General features: G+C 34.3%; 7 protein-coding genes and 1 non-coding gene across 8 annotated transcripts; 6 read left to right on the forward strand and 2 right to left on the reverse strand. All coding sequences in view use genetic code 12, as the record gives it.

The window, feature by feature from the left end:
• Positions 1–412: 412 nt before the first annotated feature.
• On the forward strand, positions 413–2,914 carry NPR1 (serine/threonine protein kinase; the record flags this gene model as incomplete). Its single annotated transcript, XM_713728.2, has 1 exon — positions 413–2,914. One exon carries the CDS (start codon positions 413–415, stop codon positions 2,912–2,914), a length of 2,502 nt encoding a protein of 833 aa, XP_718821.2.
• Positions 2,915–3,163: 249 nt separating this feature from the next.
• Positions 3,164–3,595, reverse strand: MRPL19 (mitochondrial 54S ribosomal protein uL11m; the record flags this gene model as incomplete). The annotated part of the gene is made up of 1 exon (XM_713727.1): positions 3,164–3,595. The coding sequence occupies one exon, from the start codon at positions 3,593–3,595 to the stop codon at positions 3,164–3,166; it is 432 nt and encodes a 143-aa protein (XP_718820.1).
• A 279-nt stretch (positions 3,596–3,874) lies between these two features.
• CAALFM_C106800WA (decapping nuclease) lies at positions 3,875–5,050 on the forward strand (the record flags this gene model as incomplete). Its single annotated transcript, XM_713726.2, has 1 exon — positions 3,875–5,050. One exon carries the CDS (start codon positions 3,875–3,877, stop codon positions 5,048–5,050), a length of 1,176 nt encoding a protein of 391 aa, XP_718819.2.
• A 1,590-nt stretch (positions 5,051–6,640) lies between these two features.
• CAT1 (catalase A) lies at positions 6,641–8,098 on the forward strand (the record flags this gene model as incomplete). The annotated part of the gene is made up of 1 exon (XM_713725.2): positions 6,641–8,098. One exon carries the CDS (start codon positions 6,641–6,643, stop codon positions 8,096–8,098), a length of 1,458 nt encoding a protein of 485 aa, XP_718818.1.
• Positions 8,099–8,828: 730 nt separating this feature from the next.
• On the forward strand, positions 8,829–9,821 carry CAALFM_C106820WA (uncharacterized protein; the record flags this gene model as incomplete). The annotated part of the gene is made up of 1 exon (XM_713723.1): positions 8,829–9,821. One exon carries the CDS (start codon positions 8,829–8,831, stop codon positions 9,819–9,821), a length of 993 nt encoding a protein of 330 aa, XP_718816.1.
• A 450-nt stretch (positions 9,822–10,271) lies between these two features.
• On the forward strand, positions 10,272–10,335 carry CAALFM_C106830WA. Its single transcript, XR_002086362.1, has one exon. It is a non-coding gene; the product is annotated as an uncharacterized ncRNA (small nucleolar RNA).
• A 167-nt stretch (positions 10,336–10,502) lies between these two features.
• Positions 10,503–10,796, reverse strand: CAALFM_C106840CA (uncharacterized protein; the record flags this gene model as incomplete). The annotated part of the gene is made up of 1 exon (XM_019475117.1): positions 10,503–10,796. The coding sequence occupies one exon, from the start codon at positions 10,794–10,796 to the stop codon at positions 10,503–10,505; it is 294 nt and encodes a 97-aa protein (XP_019330662.1).
• Positions 10,797–12,558: 1,762 nt separating this feature from the next.
• Positions 12,559–14,613, forward strand: PCL7 (Pcl7p; the record flags this gene model as incomplete). The annotated part of the gene is made up of 1 exon (XM_713721.2): positions 12,559–14,613. The coding sequence occupies one exon, from the start codon at positions 12,559–12,561 to the stop codon at positions 14,611–14,613; it is 2,055 nt and encodes a 684-aa protein (XP_718814.2).
• Positions 14,614–15,241: the final 628 nt, after the last annotated feature.

Genomic DNA, 15,241 nt, shown 5'->3' on the forward strand with positions numbered 1-15,241 from the left:
TTCCCTTCCAAGGCACGAGACCTCACACATAACATCAGCCAAAAGAAAGAGAAAAAAAAAAGAGGCAACCTCTCTCAAGACGTTGAAAATTTATACCGCCGATATTCTATAACCAAAGCAAACTTGGATTTCCGTTCCAGTTTATTATTTTCTTTAGTTTTATATTTTTTTTTTCTTAGATCAAAACAAATTATCAAATCTTGTTCAACCTTTCAAGTCAAAGTAATTTGTTTCTCATACATTATTGAACTCATTTGCATTAGGTTATTATTATCAGTGTGGAGTTTGCTTTTTTATTGGTTTATTTTCTGGCTCTCCAAATACTATAAAAAAATAATATTGTTCAAAAAGAATTGTGCCACTCGATTTCCTAGTTATCCATAGTCTTTTACAAATTTGAAATTTTAGCATTATGTCAACCGATATTGAAAATACACTGCAGCAAAGTCAACTGCCACAACAACCACAGCAGCAACAGCAACAACAACAGCAACAACAACCACAACAGCCAATGTCGTCCTTGACAAAGTTGCTACATGAATCGACCTCAACCCTAGCTTCTCCAGTGTTATCGAGAAATACTTCTGAAGTGACTTTCAAGGATCAGGGTCGCCGTACACCCGAAATTTTGAACATAAGTGATACTGTTGATGCTAAATCACCTGGAATCACTATTGACGTTTCAAAACCAAAACCTTCTCCAATAGATACTGATGGTATGAATGTTGAGCCACAGGCTGTGCATGGTTTTGATCCATCTCCAAACACCAAAGTTTCGTTTCTGTCTCCATTTTCGCCAACTTCGCCATTTACCAGACAATCATCAAATTCATTTTCAAGTAACCAAGCATTTCAAAATACAAGAGGGGCAGTTGCTAGTCCAAGATATATAAAGAACAATTCAGTTAGTCACTCCTCAGTATTTATGGGTGGAGAAAGTTTATCATCGTCGATACCTTATTCTGCTCCTGGTGGTGGGCGTGGCAATCCAGCTTCTCATAGTGGGAATACTGGTAGCTTACAGCGTGAGAATTCATTTTCATCGTTAAACACTAGTGATAGTAACTCATCAGCCCATATTCCAAACTTACCCAATGGCCAACCTATCAATTCAATCCATATACAATCTCCACAGGTGAGTGCTTCAAGCATTGACTCGAGGTTTGTTGTATCAAAACAGAGAATCGCTCAGGCCCAAGCTCAAGCACTGTTGAGTAGTTCTCAAAGATCAAACTCACAGAGTGGGTTATCGTTTTTCTTTTCTCAAAAAAGTAAGCCAGCAGTGAAAAGAGATTCTACAACTGACTTGGGTGCATTTTACAACAACTCTTATCAAGACCGTGATGCACCAATTGTTTCTGGTTCACCTAATTCTTTATCTTCGGCAGAATCTACTGTGTCATATGGCAGTAGTGCTCCTACAAGACACAACTCAATGGCAAATTTAAAACGGTTTTTCAAAAAATCAACACCAACAACTTCACAACCAGTGGGCACCCTGAATTTGTCTTCATCGCTTAGATCGGCTAGTTCCGGTGCAAGTGGGGCAATGAATATTCCAAATTCATTGAATGGACAAACTAACAATGGTTATCAATCACCATCATCATTCAGTGCTAGCACTTCCAATACTTCATATTCACAATCTCCAGGCACCAATTCTTCTTCAGTGACTCGTAGTTCAACATTGCAAAACAAAATGAATTATCATGAAAGACGTCAATCGGTGCTGGGAATTGTCAACAATTCACAGCAATTGCCTTTTTCTAAACGATACCACAGTAAAAATGCTGAAAGTTTAGGGGCTGGTGCTGGAGGTTCAGTTCGGTTGCTTACAAGAGTAAGTGATGGCTTGACTTTTGCCGTCAAAGAGTTTAGGGCCAAATATCAAAATGAATCGAAGCGTGATTATGCCAAAAAGATCACTGGTGAATATTGTATTGGATCTACTCTAAAACATCCTAATATTATTGAAACCGTTGAAATTTGTTACGAAAATGAACGAATTCATCAAGTTATGGAATATTGTGATTTTGATTTATTTGCCATTGTTATGTCAAACAAAATGTCCAGAGAAGAAATCAATTGTTGCTTTAAACAAATTTTGGCTGGTGTCCATTATTTGCATTCTATGGGTTTGGCTCATCGTGATTTGAAATTGGATAACTGTGTTATTGATAAACGAGGAATTGTTAAAATTATTGATTTCGGATCAGCTGTGGTGTTTTCTTATCCGTTCACCAAAACATTAATTGAAGCACAGGGAATTGTTGGGTCTGATCCATATTTAGCTCCTGAAGTTTGTGTTTTCAATAAGTATGACCCTAGACCTGTTGATGTTTGGTCGGTTGCCATTATCTATTGTTGTATGATGTTAAAGAAATTCCCTTGGAAAGTGCCGAAATTGTCAGATTCTAGTTTCAAGTTATTTGCATCACGAGGTGAATTTATTCCAATTTCCGAGATGTTGAAAAAGACCCCAAATGATATGGAGAAGTCTAATAGTAATGGAAGTAGTGGGGGTGGCTTAAGTAATTTGGAGGATATAAGTGAGGCATTGGAAGATGAGATTACAGCCGGTGCTAAGCAGAAACCTTCAACTACTGGTCAAAATGGTGCTACTGCCAATGGGAAGGATCACACATCAAGTGAAACAGGAGCAAACCGTTTATTGTTGGCTTTACCAGAAGATTGTAGAAGACTTATTGGTCGTATGGTTGAACTAGCTCCAGCTTGCCGTATCACTATTGATGAAGTGTTGAATGATTCATGGTTGAAATCAGTAAATATGTGTACTGTTGAGGAAAGTTCGCCTGGTGTATTTGAGGTTATTAAATGTGAAGATCATGAACATACTCAAGTGGATCAATCTAAAGCCCATATTGCAGCTTTTGAAAAGAATAAGAAGAAATAGAATAGGTGGGAATCATTACGAAGATCATGAGCATTTAAGATTAAAAAATAAATCCAATTATAGACAAAATATGTAGCATTTTTACTTTTTCATTTTTTTATTTTTGTTAACTATATGTACTTTTTTTAATACTTTTTAATTCTTCATATCATCTTAACTTTCATTTGAATTAAATCTATGTAATAATATGTACAAGTAGTATTTGGTGATATAAATTTATGTAAAATTAGTAAATCTCAATTTCTTCATTTATGGTACAACTTTGATACCAACCACTTTTGCCGTACTAATTACGCTTCCAACAATAGCTTTAAGATCAACTGATTTATGTCTATCATCGGTTTTTTTAATCTTGGCAATCTCCCAAATATGTTTCAACGACACTTCACCAACGGGTTCTTTCAATGCTTTCCCACTACCTTTTTCTACTCCGGCAGCTTTCATCAATAACCATGAAGTAGGTGGAGATTTCATTTCAAATGTAAATGTACGATCAGGTTTGACTTGTATTATGACGGGTATAGGCACTCCTTGATTATAAATGGCAGTACGAGCATTGAATTCTTTACAAAAATCAATGGCTTTGACCCCTTTGGAACCTAATGCTGGACCCACAGGTGGAGCAGGGGCAGCTTTCCCAGCTTCTACCACTAATTTGACTAATGCTCCTTTTGCAGACATGTTTATTGAAGGGGGGAAGGAAGTGACTTTGAACCGAAGGTCTAGTATTGATTGATGGCACTCTTTCTTTTCCAGGTTTTTTTTTCCCCTTTTCCTGTATTGATTTTTTTTTTTTCGTTCATAAGATTTGATCAATTCCTCTTGTAGTTTATGTACAGGAAACTGTAACTGAGTGGAAATTGAGAAGATTACAAACGAAAAAAAAAATGTTGAAAGTTAAGTAATATTTGAGATGAGAACTTGAATTGTGAACAACACAACTTATAATTATACAGAATCATGGCAAAATCTTTACCATTAAATTCAAGATCTAAAACTACTGCTTTAAAGCAACCTCGTGAATTATTCAGTTATGCTCGTGATATAGATGGGAAATATGTTTATGATGATCCTGAAAATTCATTATCATATTATTATTTGCCTGATTCAACCATTGATACTGGGATTGATTTACAAGGTGGATACTCTAAATTCAAAAAAATCCCTGACGAACAAAATTTAGCTGATTTCAATTCATTATTAAAAGCAATTATTAAATATGAAACTTCCGAAGGTAAAAAGATATCGAGTGATATAATCACTTTCCGAGAAATAATGACCAAAATACTTTCATTGCCATATAATTTAACTGATCCAATAGATTTATATGTTGTACCCTTTGACGGTCAATTATTTATTAAATCAGATGACGAACTAGATATGAAAAGAAGGAAAGAACAAGAAGTTCGAATGAAGCAGACAAACACTGTAGAAAGATATGATTATATGAAACGATGTGAATATGTTGGGTATAAATTTGAAACAATTGCCACTATTCCAAAACCATGGAGTCAAGTATCAAGAAGTCAAATTGAAAATAGGAATAAGAAAGTCGTTAATAATTACGAACAATATCTTTCTGTGATTAGAACTGGTATTGGTAATGTCAAATTGGTATTAGCTGGGGAAATTGATTGTTGTTGGGATTATTTACCTGATGAACAGAATAAAAAATTGAATCATTATGTTGAATTGAAAACTAGTCGAATCATTGAAAACAATTCACAAGTGGTTTCATTTGAACAAAAATTGTTTAAAGCATGGTGTCAATGTTTTTTAATGGGGGTCACGAAAATCATTTATGGATTTCGAGATAATAATTTAATTTTAAAAAATGTTGAGTTATTCAACACTGAAGAAATCCCAATTTTAATTAAAAATAATCCATTAACAAATGCAGCAACAGAAAAGAAAATCAATTGTACTAATGCATTGAAATGGTATGGGGCTGTAGTTGATTGGTTGAATACCACAGTTGATAAAAAAGATGAAACCAAGAGTTATCGTTTGAAATATGATCCTGTAAGGAAATCGTTCACTTTAAGTGAAACCGAAAGTGAAACTAATGAAAAATTAAGAAACGGTGAATTGCTCACGCCAGAATTTACCGAATGGAGACAAAGTTTGAAAAAATAGGTTTGTATGATTAGAATAAATGAAATAGATATATTTGATTAAAGCATTGTAGCAGAGGAGGTGTCTAGTACGGATTTGATAAGTTCGTATAGTTTTATTTTTTTGGCAAAATTTTGCAGCAAAACTGATATAAAAAAGAATCGATAGGTTAGTTACACGTGATTGACAAAAGTGGGGCTACTAGCACAGAACCTAGATGTACTGGTGAAATCTTATAAACTGACTCCCCAATTGTAATGTTCTTGAGACATCAATGCTAGGATGAATAGGAGGAAGATGCTTGTTCATTAGCCATCATCTCGTTTACAAGGAGGGTATAAGAGTAAACGAACATAAGTAGTAGTATTAAATGAGCTAACATGGGGGTTTGACATATTTCGCAGATTTCGGTGCTGAGATTCACTGAAATTACACAAACCCGAAACGTTTCCTAGTTTAGTATTATTATTATTCTTTCTTGTTGTCTTTAACGTTGTGCGAACACTTTGACATAGACCTGCAAATTAATTTCGAGGGAAACAGCAATTGTAATGAGCTCATAGTGATCATATTATTTTTGCAGTCTAGAAACGGATCATTGCTTAATAATACTAAAATCCTGGGTCACAGAAATATGGTAGAAGTGAAATCATAGCAAGTACACACAAAACAATAGAACATGGCTTGAACGCCCAAAGCAATCATAATCTGTAATGTTGGGCCACAATAAGTTGATTGCTTTTACACATACTCTATACTTCTTTACGACATGCATACATAAATAAAAAAAAAACCAATCACTCTTTCATTAATAAGCTAAATGGGTGGTTATAAGTGGTGTGATGAATTGGAATTCCTTCCATTGGTGCACACTATAGATTATATGAACTGGGGTAATGCTAAAAAAATAAAAAAAAACATTGTTGAAAATTAACGCGAAAGTAGAAGAAGTTATACCGAGGAAGTTTATCAATTTTTTTTTCTGGGGAAGCCAAACAAAAAAAAAATTTCCAGCCAATAATCGAATAGTTATAACTAATACAAATAATTGCTCTTCACAGTAGAAATTAGTTAAAAATGTCAATAAAAATTAATACCACAATGTAGCCAAGCAGATGTAGTTACTAATACAGCTATTTATTCACATATACATATAGCAATGATATCACTAGATCGAATCAAGGATCAGAAATTGATAATTATTAATCAAATAAAGGAAAAATACTGCATATAACCAAAGAGTCTGGATCTTTCAATTGATTGATAATCCCACATGAAAAAAAAAAAGCAGTGGATACATAAATTTTTTCCCATTTCCTTTAATAGTTATAGATTATAATAGTAATCAATTTTTTTTTATTGTTGTCTCCCCGCTAAATTTCTATTTCAATTCAATCTCTCTCCTTTGTAGAATATATAAATACCCCTTGAAAGTTACCAATAAAATTTCAACAATTACAAATTTCTTCTCCTCTTTATTTTTCCTTTCCCTTTTTCTTTCTATTCTTCCTTAATCTTTTTTATTAAGAATATTATATTCCTTTATCAATCTCAATTGATTTAGATCTTTTTTTTATTTTCAATTTCCTATTTATATATAAATTATTTATTATGGCTCCAACATTTACGAATTCTAACGGTCAACCAATTCCAGAACCATTTGCCACTCAAAGAGTTGGTCAACACGGTCCATTGTTGTTACAAGATTTCAACTTGATTGATTCATTGGCCCATTTCGATAGAGAAAGAATCCCAGAAAGAGTTGTCCACGCTAAAGGTTCCGGTGCTTATGGTGTTTTTGAAGTCACTGACGATATCACTGATATTTGTGCTGCCAAATTCTTGGACACTGTTGGTAAGAAAACTAGAATCTTCACCAGATTCTCTACTGTTGGTGGTGAATTAGGTTCTGCTGATACTGCTAGAGACCCAAGAGGTTTTGCTACCAAATTTTACACTGAAGAAGGTAACTTGGATTTGGTTTACAACAACACTCCAGTGTTTTTCATTAGAGACCCATCTAAATTCCCACATTTCATCCACACCCAAAAGAGAAACCCAGAAACTCACTTGAAGGATGCTAACATGTTTTGGGATTACTTGACTAGCAATGAAGAATCCATTCATCAAGTTATGGTTTTATTCTCCGACAGAGGTACTCCAGCTTCTTACAGAGAAATGAATGGTTACTCTGGTCACACTTATAAATGGTCCAACAAAAAAGGTGAATGGTTTTACGTTCAAGTTCATTTCATCAGTGATCAAGGTATTAAGACTTTGACCAACGAAGAAGCTGGTGCTTTAGCTGGATCTAACCCAGATTACGCCCAAGAAGATTTGTTCAAGAACATTGCTGCTGGTAACTACCCATCATGGACTGCTTACATTCAAACCATGACTGAAGCCGAAGCTAAAGAAGCTGAATTTTCTGTGTTTGATTTGACCAAAGTTTGGCCACACAAGAAATACCCATTGAGAAGATTTGGTAAGTTCACTTTGAATGAAAACCCAAAGAACTACTTTGCTGAAGTTGAACAAGCTGCTTTCTCCCCAGCCCACACTGTTCCATACATGGAACCATCTGCTGATCCAGTCTTGCAATCAAGATTGTTCTCCTATGCTGATACTCACAGACACAGATTGGGTACCAACTATACTCAAATCCCAGTGAACTGTCCTGTCACCGGTGCTGTTTTCAACCCACATATGAGAGATGGTGCTATGACTGTTAATGGTAACTTGGGTAGCCATCCAAACTACTTGGCCAGTGATAAGCCAGTTGAATTCAAACAATTTTCTCTTCAAGAAGACCAAGAAGTTTGGAATGGTGCTGCCACTCCATTCCACTGGAAAGCCACCCCAGCTGATTTCAAACAAGCTCAAGAATTGTGGAAAGTGTTGAAGAGATATCCAAACCAACAAGAACATTTGGCCCACAACATTGCTGTACATGCTGCTGGTGCTGATGCTGCTATCCAAGACAGAGTGTTTGCATACTTTGGTAAAGTCTCTCAAGACTTGGCTGATGCTATCAAAAAGGAAGTTTTGGAATTATCTCCAAGAAAATAAGTGTGAACGAAACCAGGCAAGCGCTAATTTGAGATTAGTTCTTCTATTGTTTTGCTTTTTTTTATGCTTCTTTGTGTAAGGCAATGATTATCATCAATTGCTTTTCTATCTTTGTGTAGTGGTTTATATAATGATCTCGTTCCAATAATTTTTTTAAAAAAAAATACAAATTAATACATAGTTAATTGACGAACCAATAGTTATTTTACAATGTAGAACAAAACAAAAGACAGAAGATGGTATTGATTTAGTTGGTTAGCTAGTTAAAGTGTTGTGGTGCAGTTGGAGAAAATGGAGAAATATCACTGGGAATATTTATTGGTCTTGCCTGACTCAAAGTGCAAACAAAAAAAAAATAAATCTCTCATAGAAGATTAAACTGTACTTCCTTATAATGGAAGTAAAGAATTTCATTTAACCCATCATGCGCCCAAAAAGAAAAAATATTTCCCACCAACTTTCGCACAACAACAAAAATAGAACAAGCAGAAAAAAAAAATTAAAGAACGAAAAAAAAATAAATATTTTAGTTTCAAATAAAAAAAAAAAAATTTTTTTTCTCTCATAAGAAAACCCAACACTAATTATAACCATCATCAACAACCACCACACCACACAACACAGCTCAGTACAGCACATTTAACTAATAATTAATGGTCAATAATACTATATAATAAATAAGGAACATATAACTACTTCAGCAGATTACACGAAAACCCAAACAAAGAGTATGACTGCCTCTGCCCATTATAACTATAACAGAAGAAATTCTAGCGCAACACCGTACACAATACCAACAAAACATCAACCACAACACCAACACCAATCACCCATGGTGTCGTCGTACCAAGTTCATCACCATCAACATAGTTATAATCCACAAACGCGACAACATACATCTTATCAACCGTCGTATTCTCAGGAATCAGCTATATCGTCGCCACTATTATCGGCATCGGTACCGACATTATCCCGAGAATTTGTTGTACGCAGAATCAGTGAAGGTGAGACCGGACGATTGAAAGAAGAATTGAGATGTGAAGCATGTGGGAAAGGGTATAAGCATATATCGTCATTGGCTAAACATTTATGGGAACATACTCCAGAATGGAATGTGACTAAAAAATTGTTAATTTCAAAACATCAACAAGTACAATTATTGGAAGCTGCCAGTATTTTGGTGGGTATGAATGAAAATAATGCCAATGGTACTGCTCATCTGGCGTATCATGCACGTACATTTTCAGATCAATACAATAACGCTCCACCATATTCTCCACCTAGTACTTCACATACATCAGATTCGTCAACGACCCCTACGATAAGTCACAGTAATAACCAAGACTTTAACGGGGATCAAGAGCAAGGAATTCAATTTAGAAATGGGTATCATCACAATGAGTATGAAGGTGAAGAGTATGACGATTATGAGGGACAAAAAAGAATGGATTACGGTCGTTCCCGGTCAGTTTCTCATGAACCTCCAACAAACCACTCAAATGTCAATGGAACATCACCCATGGTAGGACCAACAAATGGAAACAAATTTGAAAGGTCATTAAAGTCACCAACGTTATCATATATAAATAATTCAGAGGAATTGCCAGTGAAAACCAATTTTTCAATTGTGAAAAACAAAGTTGAGATTGATGATATTTTAGATAAGAGAACAGATTCCGCATCTGATGAAGAAGAAGAAGTAATTGGTAAAATGGAAGATTGAAATCGATCACAGAAAAGAAGGAGGGGGTTCTGTGAAGTAAAACAAACAAAAAGTCAAACAAAAAAGGAAAAGTAGTCAAAGTGTATATGATTAAATAGTTAAGTTTTCCAATAAAAAATTTAGGGTTATTATAATAGTTGTTTTGGTTTTCCATACACTCTCTTCACCGCGAAAGTAAATGATTTGGATTACGCCGAACCGCGGTAGTTCATCTTTCGTACAAAGAAGAATGAGATGAAAAAAAAAAGTTTTTAAATTGTTCTGTTTCTTCTTTTCCTTTTTCTCCTTCTTCTTTTACAACCATCAAATATTCATACTCGACAGCTGTTACCAAATGTATGCCTTTTTTTGGATGAGTTTTGACTTGGTCAAATGATTCATAACAGAATCATTTACTCAGACGACCTGAAATCTTTTACTTTGACGAACCGTTTTGGCAAGTCTATAAAAGCAAAACTTGTCTACTGTATATTTGGGATTGTTGAGTTATAATTTAATGAGTATTTGTAAATCAATTAACTATACCATTGTGCATCATAGTACATCAGAAAACGGTTAAATACATTCCCAACTTTCTGGTGTCTCCAAGAACACATACATTTTTTATTCCTAAAATTCTAAGCTATATACAAGATACAAGATAAAAAAGATGTTTAATATCACACATTATTTATTGAAATATTAAGCGTCCTTAGGAGGAATAATTTTCCCTTCTTCACCTTTAATAATCTCATCACTTAATGGTTGTAATTTCAAATATTTCTCTCTTAATTCGGTTTGTTCTTTATGTTCAAGTTCATTGGCTAATTGCTTTTTCAGTTTTTCCAATTGCTTAGCTTGTTGTCGGGCAGCATCTTTAATTGGTCCTTGTCTTAATGCTTGTCTTTCAGCTTGTTGTGAATAATTGATGAAAACAAATGCACCTACGGCAAATGCACATGATGCCCCAAGAGTGATTTTTGATGCTGTTGACATTGATGATTTGAGTTAAGAGAATCTATAAGTAATGTGATTAAAAAAAGGAGTAAGCAAGTTGATGCTGGTGTTGCTGTTGTTGTTTTATTGAATGAGAAAATGGGGTTTGAAATTGTATGAGATGATTTTTGATCTTTGATTTTTTCATTTCATTTCTTTTCTGTTGTATAGTTCTTTTTTTCCTGTACAGTATTGGTGGTGTGTGTTTTTTATTTAATTTGCACTAAAGAAAATCACTACTTTTCAATGACCATAACAAGGGTAATGATGCTTCAATCAGTCAATTAGCATTAAACCACGCGTAATAGTTGAAGAAACTGATTAGACGTAACAATTTCATTGAAATATTGAGTAGTTGAAATTAAACACTGTACTGATTAAGACTTTCATTGTGACAGTCAAACTACATTAAGAGCAAATTGGAAAAAAAAGGGTGTTTCAAACAAGTATCGTTCAAACCCAAATAAAACACATTGATCCCTCAATTCATGACATGATTATCGATTAGATTGAATGACCAAGATTTAATCCCTGTTTCTGTGAGAGACCAAATGAAGAAAAAGGAAATGAAGAAAAAAAAGGAACACTGAGAGAGTCATCAAGTTGTATTTTTGTATTTATCGCCAATTGCGGCCCGTTTATGTCCGCCAGGCCATATTCTATATCAACACAAGCAATGTAAATGATCTGTATGTTTTGCTTTTATCTGATATTCTTGTATTGCTAACCATCAACAGCAAAAAAAACTCTTTAGCGATTCTGCACTATGACGAAAGGCTTGCAAACACCAAATTAAATGAACTTGTCAACGGTACTTGATTTATAGCAACCATAACTATACATTAAGTTTTATAAACAGGGTTATGTATGGTTTATATAATTAAATACTTTGAGAGGTATAAAGAGAGAAAGCAAATCCCCATGTGTGTGTATCTCATCAAACAGTAAGGAGAGGAAATAGTAAATTAGTATTGTGTGAACTCTAGTCAACCCACCACTCCCCACCGACGAACACACACACGCACACGCACAAAACCTTTAATATCAATCTCTCATTCACTTCACTCACGTTTTCTTCTCATTTTGCTTTTTTTTTTCCTGGTGGTTGAGCATTTCCAATTAATTAATTTTGACTTTCCTTCCAACCTTCAATTTAATTCCTTTGTCCAATATTTCGATTTCTTCCAACAAAGTTTTTTTTTATTTTTTACTTTTTTTTACTATTTTTTGTTGTTGTTGATTGACTAATTGAATGTCTTCAAGATCATCTAATTAAAATATAAATAAACTACCTAGACGAAATCAAACCTATCTTGCAAAGAAGTTGAAACAATATTTGTACTAATAAATTACCACCAGCAAGACTCAAAAGAAAGCAAGCAAGTTTATTTAGCCATATACAATCAACGAGGATAAAAGAAAAGAAAGCACATTAGGAAAGGGCTTTAGACATTAATCTTGATTCAAAGTCTTACTATAACTAAGACCATTATCACAGCTATTCGGTATCTGATTTCAAATCTATATTTCCCTTCTCCTAACCAATTACTAAGTTGGAGAACAATTTTGTCATCAGTTGCAATTGCAGTTTTTTTTTTTCAATCAAGAGGACAAATCATTCAAAGTGTTGAAACTGATTGATTTCATTACATATATGTATGCTATTTGGGACTTATTTTCGTTGATACAAGAGACATTGCCAACATACAATAATAATTAAATCCCCCATTATAATAGAAACATACAAACAAAAAAGCTAAATATGACATCACAGTATAACGGTGACACCAACTCGACCACTATAGACCCAAACAATCGAGAAGGGGGTCTGGTCATAGACCAGTCAAATAACCTACCATCTAGCTCATCTTCATCTTTGAACCATTCCCATTTTCAAAAACCACAAGTGTCGAATCTTACAAAGAACTTGTTATCATCTTCTGGTGGACAAACTACACCCGTGGCCACGAATGTGAATTCCAATACAGCATCAAATCAACAAAATTTATTCACAAATACACCCAGCAGTTACACTGAACCAATTACAAATAGAGTTCTTCCTAATTTGAAGGCTAGTGCAAGCCAGATGAGCAATTCATTTAGTGGTTCTTTCCATCAGTCGCATGTACACAACCACAACGATTCCATTAATTATATTCCATCATCGCATAATACTCCCACTGCCGTGAGTAGTTCGTATACATCACATCACTCTTATCCAGCGTCTTTGTCGAGTGTTAACAATTTTATTAGTCAGCCGTCACAACAGCAACAGCAACAGCCTATACCATTGAGTTTCAAACCACCTGGTGTAGTGCCGAATTCGATCCCAACCACGAATGTGCATAACGATACTGCAAATAGATTTTCGTCTGTTTCTTCCACTGGTTCTCCATTCAGTAATTCGCCATTTGCAACATCAACCCAATTTCAATCACCTGCATCGATAGCTCAGCCCGTTCACCCAAGCTCGTTGCAGCAAGTTCAACAACAGAGATTTCCAAACTCATTCCCCAATACAACAGTAACGCATTTTCCCAATCCTCCAAATCTACAACAGCTGGCAATAAACAGGACCCAACACAATAACAACAACCATAACCATCACCACCACCACCAACAACAACCAATAGTGACAGATACGCTGGTTTCTACCAGTGGATCTACTACACCAGTGGAGAATCAAAGACCAGCTGTTAAGTCAGTACAGTCTACTCCGTCTTTACCACATGGAAATCAACACGATCAAAGTGCTCGATCTCTGGCACTGTCACAATCGTTCCAAACATACGTACAACCTGAGCCTGACCATTACATGACATATAGTGAATTCTTACATAATTTGAGTGTAAAAGATAGTCAAGATGAGTCAGCTGCATATGAAGAACATTTAAATATTGTTGAGTATCCTGTTAATGATTTGATAGTTATGTTATCTTGTTTGTTGACAAAGATAATTGAGGCAAATGATAAATTGCATCCAAATCATTTTGAAAATACTATTGCTATAAGACAAAGACTAAAAGAAGAGAAACGACTTAAGAAATTGCAACGTCAAAATAAATTACAACTGGAGAATGATGACGCTTATGACGAAGATGATATAGATGTCGATAGAACAGACCGAAGCTTTCATGGTAATAATGATGGCATGGATCAAGACGATGATTCTAACGCAAATGTACAAAACAATGACAATATCGATAATGATGATGAAGAAGAAGATGACGATGAAGACGATGAGATGAAAAATAAATATTTGGCCAATGTTTTGGCATTCCATGGGACAAATATCCCTGGGATTTCATTGCAATCTTATTTGGGTCGTGTTTTAAAGTATTGTCCTGTTACAAATGAAGTCTTTTTATCTTTATTGGTTTATTTTGATAGAATAGCGAAAAAAGCAAACAATTTGAATCAAAAAAAGAAGAATTCCAATAGTAATGGTAATTCTACTGGCGGCACTGGTTCTGATAATCAATCATCTGAAGCTGAACAATTATTTGTCATGGATTCTTATAATATTCATAGATTAATCATTAGTGGAATTACAGTCTCATCAAAGTTTTTTCTGGACATTTTTTATAAGAATCTTCGATATGCCAAAGTTGGGGGTTTACCATTAGAGGAATTAAATTATTTGGAATTACAATTTTTACTATTATTAGATTTCAAATTGATGATTTCTGTTGAAGATTTACAAAATTATGGTGATTTATTATTAAGATTCTGGAAACGAGAACAGATTGCTAATGAATTAGTACCCAATAATAATGATAATGAAACTAAAGAACATCAAACGCAAACACAAAGCTAAAGTTGTTTTATTATGTCTTTTTAATGGTTTTATGTTAGAGTGTATTAATAATGTGGAACGCAAAATAATGTTGAAATCATTCTAGTCATGTATTATTGATGCTATGAACGGTTGTATGGCTTTATGTATATTGTATTATTCTCAAATTATTTCAATTCTTAAGTGATATTTCAAAAGTAAAAAACTAAATAAAATAAAATAAATCAAAAATAAATCAATATTAAAAGAAAAGTATAAATATAAGAAATGAACGTAAAAAGTTACTCACTTGATTGACTAAGAATATAAGCCTCCTCCTTCCCCCCCTCCCCTGCTCTCGTAAAAGCAAATTAACAAAATTGTAGTTCGTAATTATATATAAAACTTCATTTCTATTGGCTAGTTTTCTTTGGTTCGTGATTATTAAAATGACCTAATTAGGCAAGTAGCTGTTTAACGTATTTCTGTTACTTTCAATTAATTAGGATTGATGCAAGCGATGATTGTTTAACTTCTTATTGGTGATCGATCCATAGCAATACATGAACTAAATTTCCTTTTACTTATTGTTCAAAAGTTTGTTTTTGTGGTAACTGTCCCCCCCTCCCCCACCTTCTCCACCACCAACAAATGCCGATTTCCTTAATGG

Source organism: Candida albicans, chromosome 1, assembly GCF_000182965.3.
Source record: "Candida albicans SC5314 chromosome 1, complete sequence".
Taxonomy (NCBI): domain Eukaryota; kingdom Fungi; phylum Ascomycota; class Pichiomycetes; order Serinales; family Debaryomycetaceae; genus Candida; species Candida albicans.